The sequence below is a fragment of the Populus nigra genome, chromosome 1, assembly GCF_951802175.1.
Source record: "Populus nigra chromosome 1, ddPopNigr1.1, whole genome shotgun sequence".
Taxonomy (NCBI): Eukaryota; Viridiplantae; Streptophyta; class Magnoliopsida; order Malpighiales; family Salicaceae; genus Populus; species Populus nigra.
Window position 1 is genome coordinate 28,183,656 of NC_084852.1, and position 11,496 is coordinate 28,195,151.

The following is an 11,496-nucleotide window of genomic DNA, read 5'->3' on the forward strand; positions in this document are numbered from 1 at the left end:
ACTTCATCCTTAACATTGAGTTAATCGAAAATTGAGTTCAAAAATGCAAAATTATTTGTTTTCTATAGGATTGTCAAAGTCTCAAGACTTGGTTAGTGATTTGACAAATGTCTTCATTTTTTTTAATTAAACTATTTTTTTATCGGTCGTTCGATTGTTTTTGAACCTGTCAAGTCGACTAGCTCACATCAAGTCAATCATTATATAGTTTAAATTTTTTTCTGCTAAAAAATACATTAACAACACCTAAATATTTTTTTACAAAAAAAATTAATTTGATCAATAATGTCACAACTCATTTTTAGGTTATTCCCCAAATTCATCTTCTTTCTTTCCAAATGAAAAAAATAAAATAAAGACTGCTATTTTGGCAAAAGCAAGCTAGGAGAATTTCACATGTAGAAAAAATTAATCTACAATTTTGGATGGAATCGGGAGTCTAATTGCACCATATTTTACCCAAAATTAGAGAAACAATGCAAATTCAAGGTCAAGGAACATGATTAATGGATGAATCTGCATAAAAATTAAGCCTAGGGATATAATTAGATTTTAATAGGTCAATTTGACTTAATCATGGGCCAAATTAAAATTTAATTATGTTTGGGAATTAATTTGGATCCAATTATGTCGAGTCGACTAGCTCACATCAAGTCAATCATTATATAGTTTAAATTTGTTTTGCTAAAAAATACATTAACAACACCTAAATATTTTTTTACGAAAAAAATTAATTTGATCAATAATGTCACAACTCATTTTTAGGTTATTCCCCAAATTCATCTTCTTTCTTTCCAAATAAAAAAATAAAATAAAGACTACTATTTTGGCAAAAGCAAGCTAGGAGAATTTCACATGTAGAAAAAATTAATCTACAATTTTGGATGGAATCGGGAGTCTAATTGCACCATATTTTACCCAAAATTAGGGAAACAATGCAAATTCAAGGTCAAGGAACATGATTAATGGATGAATCTGCATAAAAATTAAGCCTAGGGATATAATTAGATTTTAATAGGTCAATTTGACTTAATCATGGGCCAAATTAAAATTTAATTATGTTTGGGAATTAATTTGGATCCAATTATGTCGAGTCGACTAGCTCACATCAAGTCAATCATTATATAGTTTAAATTTGTTTTGCTAAAAAATACATTAACAACACCTAAATATTTTTTTACGAAAAAAATTAATTTGATCAATAATGTCACAACTCATTTTTAGGTTATTCCCCAAATTCATCTTCTTTCTTTCCAAATAAAAAAATAAAATAAAGACTACTATTTTGGCAAAAGCAAGCTAGGAGAATTTCACATGTAGAAAAAATTAATCTACAATTTTGGATGGAATCGGGAGTCTAATTGCACCATATTTTACCCAAAATTAGGGAAACAATGCAAATTCAAGGTCAAGGAACATGATTAATGGACGAATCTGCATAAAAATTAAGCCTAAGGATATAATTAGATTTTAATAAGCCAATTTGACTTAATCATGGGCCAAATTAAAGTTTAATCATGTTTGGGAATTAATTTGAATCCAATTGAAGGATTTAATAAGGTACAGGGACTTAATTGAACAAAATTGAAAGTTTGAGGCCAATTAAGGATGTAATTAAGAGAAATCATAAATCAAAGAATTAAAATGAACTTTACCGAAACAACATAGTGTTGGGTTAGCTATTCATCTTCTTCTTCAGGTTTTCACCTGAAAAGTTATTCGGGTGGTTACCTTCCCAAGACATTTAATGCTTCATTTCTTCATCAAATTTGACAAAACTTGCACGCAAACGATGGTCTGACTTCTAACTACACCCTAGTGTGGTTTGTTCTAGCCGATGGACGCCACAACAACTGTGACACCACCCCAAAGTGACCAACTCAACCAACCATTTCCGGCAACAAATCTGACAGCCCATGATAACCACTTTAAACCAACGGTTGGAATCCTTTCGGGTTGAATCAAGGGCCAAGATTTGGCACCATTAAAGAAAAATTGTCCCTCTTCCACCCTCTATAAATAGGGGTACATTTCATGATTTGAGGGAGGAGAGATTCTAGTCCAAAGTTGGCCAAAAATCAGCCTCCCCTGGTTTTTCCTTCCCTAACCGATAATTCTCTCTCTTCTTTCTCTCTCTTTGCCGCCTTTTCATCCACTTCCATCTCAGTATCGTTGTGACCAAGAGCGACCCAACCTTCTCCACCAACCCAATCTGCTCACTGGTAACAGTGACAGCCACCACCACCATCGTTAACTTCTTCTTCTTCTTCATCGGCCCTTATACACCATGACAGTTGTTGTTTTTTCCTCCAGCTCTACCTTGATCCACCAGCACTTCTACCCACCTCACCCTAGATCAGTGACAGTAGGCCCATCCCCTCCATGCCAAGTGACCTTACTTTTTATCCCCGCACTTTACCCTGTAATCTACAACTTCTTAGTTGCATGCAAAACATGAACCAAGTTCACGTTCTGTAAAATAATTAACTGATAAGGTGAGCTAGAACTGTTTCAGCCCAGCTCAGAAGACTAGGACGGGTCAAGCCCACCTGGAAAAAAAATAAGGGTTTGTTAAGCCACCAGTCGACCTAACCGGACTGGGTTAAGCTAGACCTATTTTGGTCCAACCCAATTTATATAATAATAATAGTAGTAGTAATAAAAATAATGAAAAAAATAAAAAAATCCTTTCAAAAAATTTGTGATTTTCTCACATGTTTTTTTTTTCCAATAATTTTTCACAATATCGGGTTGTATATTTATACTGTAAGATACAGATCTAGTATTAATATACTTGGTTTTCTCGAAAACCTTTCTAATTTTTTTTTGAAAATTCAAAAAAAAAGTCTCAAATTTTTAAATTAATTTTCTCTTACAAAAACATAAAAAAAAAAATTTGTTTTCATGCATATGGCTAAATCCTAAAATTTTTCCAAGCATGTTTTCATCAAAAAAAAAAAATACATCTTTCTCATGTTTAAAAATGCAAAAATGAATATCATAACTAGTTTGCGATTATTCGTTAGGATTCGGCCAAAATATCAAAAAACCTTCACCAATCATTTTGTTCATTTTATATTAAGGTTTAGATATAAACTTTAATATTTGGGGGTATAAAACTACACAGTAAAGTACACCTTCAGATATTAAAGATACAAAGTGCAAAATAAATGTCATACTAAAATTTAGACCTTATAACAGTTCGGATTTAGACCAACAAGGTAGAGACTCTCTTACAAAGGGAGACCTGCCTTAGATCTCAAAAAAAGATCAACGAATAGAAACTTGACTTAAAAAAACAATCAAACAACAATGCAGCTTACCTCAGGTAGGGTACACTTGGGGTAATGCGTCTTCTCCTTACACAACCAATCTCTTATCCAGACTCTGACAGACCATAGGTTTTCTAATAATCATAATACTAGGTAGCGACTCCTAAATCTTATAATCATAATTTTATGATTAAACTCAAAACTCTTTCATTTCCTAACACCTCCCGGGAGGCACTTTTAGCAGCGTGTTCGATGTCGCCCCGCGACACGCAACGTAGCGTAAACAATGATGTAGTAAATACTCGATTATAAAATTTTAAAAAAAAAATCACAATCAAGTAGAAAAAATAAAAAGTTCATAACTACATGAAATAATCTACCTCTTATTGGGATATTTCTGTGAGAAAATGTTTGACTCAAGGTCCCATATCATTGCAGAAAACAGAGGTTTACCTTCAGGGGAAGTTTTTGTTGATCACCCCTTTGATAGGATTAGAACATCATAGACGGTGCATGTAAACGATACAAATAACAGTGGAAAATTCAGGCAAATCTGAGCATGCTTTGCTACTTTTACCCCACGTAGCCTTTCAATGCTAAGGTAACTGACACTTGTCCCTCTCACATGTCCAACCGTGGTAACTCTCACCACTTTTATATGTAGGCATAACTAAAACTGTTGAAATTACTTTGTAGACTCGAATGTAAGGAGCACAAGAGAGGGTGAAGGCAAAAAAATTGAGTGAAAATGGCTCCAAAGCGTCGAGGAAAGGAGGTGGTGGGAACTGTGTTGAGGTCTACAAAGAAAGTTGTTAGAGAAACTGTGCAAGTTGCTGCTATTGAAAACGACAATCAAGAATCAACACAAGATCAAGACCAAAATGGTGAAACCGAGGATATTGATACTCCTGCAATGGAGACTTTCAGAACCTTTCCTGTTGATGAGAAGGTACACGAGGAAGAAGACCGAGTAATTGAAGTTTCAGTGGAAAAGCCCGACGGAAGCTGCTATAGCTGATTCTCAAGAACATGTACAAGGGCCATCAAAAGAAGAGGAGAGACAGGAGGACCAAACACGTGAAGTTTCACTAAGAAGAGCCCTTAAAAGTTCTCATCAAAGGTGATATTTCTTCAGGTGCTGCTTCTCGAGGTCAGCAAGAAGAGCCATTAAGGGAAGATGAGATTAGGAAGGAGGACCAAACAAGTGGAGTTTCACCAGAAGAGCCATCTAAAAAAGACCCAAAAGAAGATGCAGCTAGTGCTGGAGATCAAGTAAAAAAGCTAGGACCCAAGAAGGTAAAAAGACGGCAGCAAGGAAGGATCAGACACAAGAAGGGAAATGGGAGAATGGGAGGAAAAAGAAGAGAAAAAGGGGAACAACAGAGAGTGGTCCTGGTTACAAGAGGTATGTGTTAAAGGTACTGAAGCAGGTGCACCCAGATCTTGGGATATCATCAATGGCAATGAGCATGATTAACAGCTTGATGAATGACATGTTTGAGAGGATTGCTGAAGAGGCAGCAAAGTTATCAGACTACAGGAAACGAACAACACTGTCATCAGGGGAGATTCAAGGAGCAGTGAAGTTGGTTTTGCCTGGAGAGCTTGGAAAACATGACATAGCAGAGGGGTCCGAGGCTGGTACTAACTATATATCGCATGGGACTAAACGGTCCAAGTCCTGGCGAGCCTTGTCATAAGTTAATCTTGGTTAGGGAAACTGGCTTTGATCATCTCTTGTATAATTTATTTCTCCCGATCACCAATGGCTATTCCCAGTTTGTGACTTGTATAGTAGGTTTTATTGTAATCTTTCCCTTTTGTACATATCAAGAACACCTTTTGTTGTCAGGAACTCATGGATACTTTTTTTTTTCCCATTTAGTGCAATTAATGGTGATCGTAGCTTGGGGTACATTATGAATTTATGATTAATATTTCCTTCCAGGTTCTCCTCCAATCCATCGGATGATAATCTTGGATCCAAATCGTTTCCAATCAAATTGAGTAAGATCAGATTATGACATTAAAATCAGATTACTCTAACCTAATGCTTCTGGTAATTGCTTTAATTTAAAAAATAGTAATAAAAAAAAAACACTTCCATGCATTGTAATTTGGCTCTAATTAGTTAATCTATCAAACCCTTCTGTAATTTGGTTGAATTCCCTTAATTTGGTTCTATAAGTGAATCCATATTTAAGATGTTTGCGAACCATACTTAGAAGTCATATCTTCTAACCATAGTTTTGAAACCCGGCTCGGCCCGACGGATTGACCTGGGATTGGAACCAAATCAGGTTGAAGGAAAAATAGAAAAAGAAAAAACCTGGCGTAACCCAGCGACCTGGTTAAGCCGGCAAGATATGGTCAAAAACTCGGTTGCAGCCCGTTGACTTTTGTTTTTTTTTTTTACTAAACGACGTCGTTTTTTATTTTAAAAAAATTGACCATGATGACCCGATCAAAATCTGGGACCGGGTCTTGGACCGGGCTGAGTCTAAAAACTATGCTTCTAACCATTATCTTGAATTTATAATCATTTAACTTAAATATTTTTTTATATGTACATTTATAGGTTTAGATTACAGCACTGAAAGATTCAGGGATGAAAATGAAAAAAAAAAGATTTCAAGTAAAAAACATAAGGTTTGCGAGGTGTCTGTTCAAGCCTAAGTTTTAGAACATCCAATTGAGGTTTCAGCCAAATGTATTAAAGGAAAAGGAAAGAACGAACATTTAAGTGACACTCAACCACATGATAGTTGCAGGGTCAACATCATCAATGTCTTGTATCATCTCAATATTTAAAAAAAAAAAAGAATTATTATATTAGAGTTTTTAAAAAAACTAAGTCATTAGACTTTAAATAAATTTTCGAATCTAAAAGTAATTTCTACATGTTCTTTCTTCTATAAATCATGGTTTTTAAAGAGTTCATTACATCTGAAAATCATGTTATAAAGACACACAATTAACAACAATCATCGAACACAATTTCCCGACAAATTAAGGAGTTACCAAAGTTTCTTACAATTTTTTTCTTTAATAGTTTGATGATCACGGTATTCTTTGAAAAATTTCAATTATACAAAAAAAATTAAAAAAAATAGCAATTAAAAAAATAAATATCAAAATTAAAATATAAAATAAACTTTATATTTCATTGAAGAGTAAAATTAAAAATAAAAATTAATTTGGCAAAAACACCAGAAAAACTAAAAGAATAAGGATCAAAATTGATATAAAAATAAAAATATTTTTTTGATTAAAGGATGGAATTGAAAAGGACAATAAATTTTACAAAAAAACAGAAAAAAATTAGAAATCAAAACAATGAAGATCAAATCAGAAAGCATAATACCATCAATTTGAATTGAATGATGAAATTAAAAACTAATAAAACTTAAAAAAACCCAAGGAAAAAATAGAAATCAAATGAATAAAAACCACATTAAAAAATATAATATTTGGTAAATTAGAATTGAGGGATGAAATTAAAAACAAATAAATTTTCTATAAAAATGTCAAGAATAAAAATTAGAAATCAAAAAAATATAGACTAAAGTTAAAATATCAACAACAAGAAAAGTCAAGCTCTAATTTTCAGGGAAGAAGAGAGGAGATGAAGGAAAAATAGGTTCATTGACAACAAATTAAACCACTAACACTGACACAGGTCACTCCATATAAAAGAAAACACATTGACGCTTTCAACAACATGGTTGAAGGGCATACACATGTTGCCCTTGGTATTGTACACATATTTGTTCTATATATCCAAATTCTAAATTTCTAATTTCAAATTGTTTATAAGCTAACATAGTAATAATGAAAAGACCATTGTGAAAAAATAAAAAAGTCCCTTGACTCTAGTTTTTAAAATTTTACTTCTAAGAGCATTCTAAATTTTTAATTTCAAATTGTTTATAAGCTAACATAGTAATTACTATGAAAAGACCATTGTGAAAAAACAAAAAAGTCCATTGACTCTAGTTTTTAAAATTTTACTTTTAAGAGCATTTTGATCTTTTCACTATACTTTTTAATTATTTTTTATTTTTTATTTGATTAAATATCAAATTTTTTCTATGTTGAAAATATAAAAATGTTCCTCGAGCCTAGGTTTTTTTTTATTTTTGCTTCTAATAATATTTTAGGTATTTTATTATGCAATTGAGATGAAAAAAAATATATTTTCAATTAATTTAATAATAACTAATGGGTAATATAAAAAATATTTAATACCCTTGAAAGTTAATGTTAATTTTTTTAAGTGGAAGGAACAAACCATCATTAAATTAATATCCCTAGTTTAGTTACAATATTTTTTTCAAAGTCAATTAGATGCTTGTAATAACTTTAACTTGGAGTATATCCAATCTCTCTTTTTTTCCGACTATCTTCGTCTCACTTCAACTCTTTATTTTTGGATTTTCAATTATTCATAAAAACATAATTTATTAATTAGTAAGGTGTTCTTATCCTCAAAAATATATTTTCTTTGAAAAAAGTACAAAACCATGCATTTTGAAATAAAAATAATTAATCAAATAGGTCAAATCAAAATAAGAGAGAAGAAGTCTGTTCTGATCCCACATTGTAAAAGTTAGGGTTTTTTTCTTTTATTTTCGTTCTTTCAAAATACAATTAAAACTCTAGTTATTAAATATAGCCTGGCCTGGCACGGCTAATCGATTCTAAACCCCATATCAAAGCCTAGCTTGTTCCAGGTTTTGCAATAAATAAAGAGAAGTTAATTTGGTATAACTTCATGAAAAAAAAAAATCTATTATTTTTTAAAAAAATTAAAAAAATATTTTTTTAAAAAAATTAAACTAAAAAATAAAGTTAACCTGTTCTTTTCATAACTCAGATCTTGTTCGAGATTGACTCAATCGGGTTTCATACCACGTAACTGAAAAGCCAGTTAAACAAGTTGCTATACCAGACCGGTTTTGAAGAATTTTTAAGACAAAAACAGTGGAACTCGCACCGAACAAAACAAAACAAATGCAGATAGATGCTCTGAGACACTCCTATCTTCTTCTACATGGACCCCAACGAGGTGTTGCATCACCTTAACACATCCCCTGGCCATTAAATTCAACATTAATTTACCTAACAATCATTGCATAAAGAACACAGTTTGAATCCCCTTTCTCCCTTCTCGATCTCGTGCACATAGATACACTATCCATGGCTATCTGTTTCTGGCCATGTTAATTTCTCTCTCTCTCTCTCTCTCTCTCTCGCGACCATAATTCATACAACTCTTGACCTGCAATGAAGCCCCACAACCGCAAACTACAAGTACCATACAACGATGCACCGTTCGAACACCCCATCACTCCCACTTTCCAAACCTCTAACTCCACCATGTCACCGCCACCGTTCAAAGAACCAACCACCATACCACCGCCAACAACAACTTTACAGCTACAACAGCAACAGTTTTATTCACGCACAGGGTTTGAACCGTCTGTAGCCTTAACAATTCTAGTTCTCTTAATAGCTCTCTTCTTCATGGGATTCTTTTCTATCTACACCCGTAAGTTCTCCGTCAACCCATCTTCATCATCGTCATCAGAGGATATCTATAATTCTCACAGACAACGGAGCACGGGCACACCAGGGCCAGCAAGTACATCCAGCCGTCCATCAAGGGCTTCTACCAGCTCACGAATTACTCGAGGTCTTGACCCACAAGTTGTCAACTCACTGCCGGTGTACTCTTATTACCATGGTGATGTGAAGTACCAGATTGAGTGTGCTATTTGCTTGGGTGAGTTTGAGGAGAAAGAGGCTGTTAAGATGATACCAAAATGTCATCACGTGTTTCATTTGCAGTGTATTGACACTTGGCTTGAGATGCACGTGACTTGTCCTGTTTGTAGAGGGGCTCAGTTCGTTCATGAGAAGGGCGGCGGTAACGATGGTTTGGGTGTGATTCAGGAGAGGGTTGATCAAGGTGCGAGTCAACCAGAGGCAAGATCAGAGGTTGGGAATGGTGACACGTCATTGGAGGTGAGGGGACAACTAATAGGTGTTCAAGCCTAGGGGGGAGAATTTTGCTGCAAAGAGCATCTAGCTTGTGAATAGGTTTTGTTGAATGAATATACTTGTAAATATTTACTAAAAAAGTTTTTTCTTTTCTTTTTATATTATAAAATAGAGTTTCTAACTTAAAATTTGTTAAGCAAATGGAAGCATGAATGTTAAGTGAGGTACTAAGCTTATTAATTCCTTAAACTTCCAATTTGCAAAGGCTGTAATTAATTATTTATCCTTTTTAGTTGATGTAATTATGCCTTAATTAGAGTTAACATAGACAGTCACATACAAAAGAAGGAAGAACCTTTTTTCTTCTCAGATAGTACTGCCAATATAATATATATTGATGCAGGTGTTGTGATTATTTATGATAATTTTGGTATTTTACTCCTTCGGTTTGTGTTAATTTTTTGTTTTTTTCCTCCTATGAGTACTGGCCTTCTTCTCGAGTGGAAAAGGCTAGCTTGACCTCAGTTTTGATAGATATATTTGAAATAATAGTAGTGATTATTGTTTAAAATATTTTTATTTAAAAATATATTAAAATAAAATTTTTTTATTTTTTAAAATTTATTTCATATCAACACATCAAAACAATCTGAAAACATAAAAAAATTATTTTTAGTAAAAAAAATTAAAATTTAAGGGAATACCGTTTCAACCGCGTTCCCAAAATACTCTTAAAAAATAATGTTTTAATTTATTTTTTTATATGAATAGTAGGTTTTATAAACGTGTTTTTTTTATTAAAAACATCTTCATTATAAATAAAAAATTTTATAAGTGTATTTAATTAAATAAAATAAAAATTATTTATGCTAATAAATATATAAAAAATATTAACTTAAATGTTTCACTTGTTTTATTGCAGGTCATATGATTTTTTTTTAAGCAAAAAATGAATATATAAATATTATTAATGTGTTTTTTGACATTGAGATAAAATATAATTGTGAATAAAAAAAACTAATGATTACATATAATAAAATAAAGTAACGATCATATATATTAATAAGTGCAAAAAATAAAATTGTTAACACAACACCATGTGTTGGATCTCAAATTAATTTTTACGTAATAAAAAACTAAGACAATATTACGAGTACTTTTAGTTTTATTATGATTTTTTTAATTGAGAAATGTTAAAACATATTTATACTAAATGAAATAAATCTTAAAATGTATGAACCCATAAAATAAAATAAAAAGAACTGCTAATATCAATCAAATTATAAAATAAAAATATAATCATTCATATAAAACTAAAAGATATGATATTTAACCTCATCTTTTCCCTTTAATGCACATGTGTTTTTTTTATCTTAAATGTCACGTTTTCTTATCAAGAACAAATAATTTTTATTTTCATAAATATATCATGAAAATAAAATTTATTTACATAAAACATAAAAAAATATATAAATGAATTAGAATAATATTTTTGAAACATTAAATACATAGAAAAAAATTAAAAAATAGTTATTTAAAAAATGCAAAAAAATAATCTAAAAAAAATCAGGGAGAAGGAGGGTATTAATTTAAATATAAATTTTTAAAAAATAACATATAAAAAATATATTAATTTTTTTCTTTAAAAAAAAAAACAAACGTTGATAGATCTAGCAAATCAGACCCACATGCTTGGCTAATTTTGAAAAGGAAAAATGTGTGGGCCTACAAGGGTAGGCCTATTCATGTAAGCCTAGTTTTTTATTTGAAAATATCATCTGCCCTAAATGTTTTTGAAAAAAAAAGATAGGCCATGTGTAGCTTGCGTGCTTCTTTTCATATTCCAACCATAGTGATGCTCAAAAAATCAAGGTTTTTGGTTTTTTTACCAAGAAACTCATTTTTAACCTATACACCTTGATAAACTTGTATATAACCTTAAATAATTCAAAAAACAGTTCATAAACCCAAAATCAACCTAAAATCGAAAAACTTACAGAACTCAAATATATCATTTTAAGTGATGGGAAGACCAAATAACACTTATGCGAGAGTCTTCTCATCCAATGAAACTCATTGATGCTAAGATTGATCTTTTTGTAGCCTAAATTCGTGTCAATTGAGACTTTCTCTCTACTATCAAAATCCAGTGACCTTTTCTTTTCTCTCTCAAACCAAGAACTAAAAAATAAAAATAAAAATAAAAATAAAAATAAAAATA

The 11,496-nt window shown here is 31.6% G+C and overlaps 2 protein-coding genes across 2 annotated transcripts; both read left to right on the forward strand.

Moving 5' to 3' along the window:
- The first annotated feature begins 4,020 nt into the window (after positions 1 to 4,020).
- Positions 4,021 to 4,972, forward strand: LOC133681032 (histone H2B-like). Its single transcript, XM_062104122.1, has 3 exons — positions 4,021 to 4,276; positions 4,408 to 4,568; positions 4,703 to 4,972. The coding sequence occupies exons 1-3, from the start codon at positions 4,021 to 4,023 to the stop codon at positions 4,970 to 4,972; spliced, it is 687 nt and encodes a 228-aa protein (XP_061960106.1).
- Positions 4,973 to 8,282: 3,310 nt separating this feature from the next.
- Positions 8,283 to 9,790, forward strand: LOC133683449 (RING-H2 finger protein ATL57-like). Its single transcript, XM_062106774.1, has one exon. It carries the CDS (start codon positions 8,559 to 8,561, stop codon positions 9,330 to 9,332), a length of 774 nt encoding a protein of 257 aa, XP_061962758.1. The 5' UTR covers positions 8,283 to 8,558; the 3' UTR covers positions 9,333 to 9,790.
- The last annotated feature ends 1,706 nt before the right edge of the window (positions 9,791 to 11,496 follow it).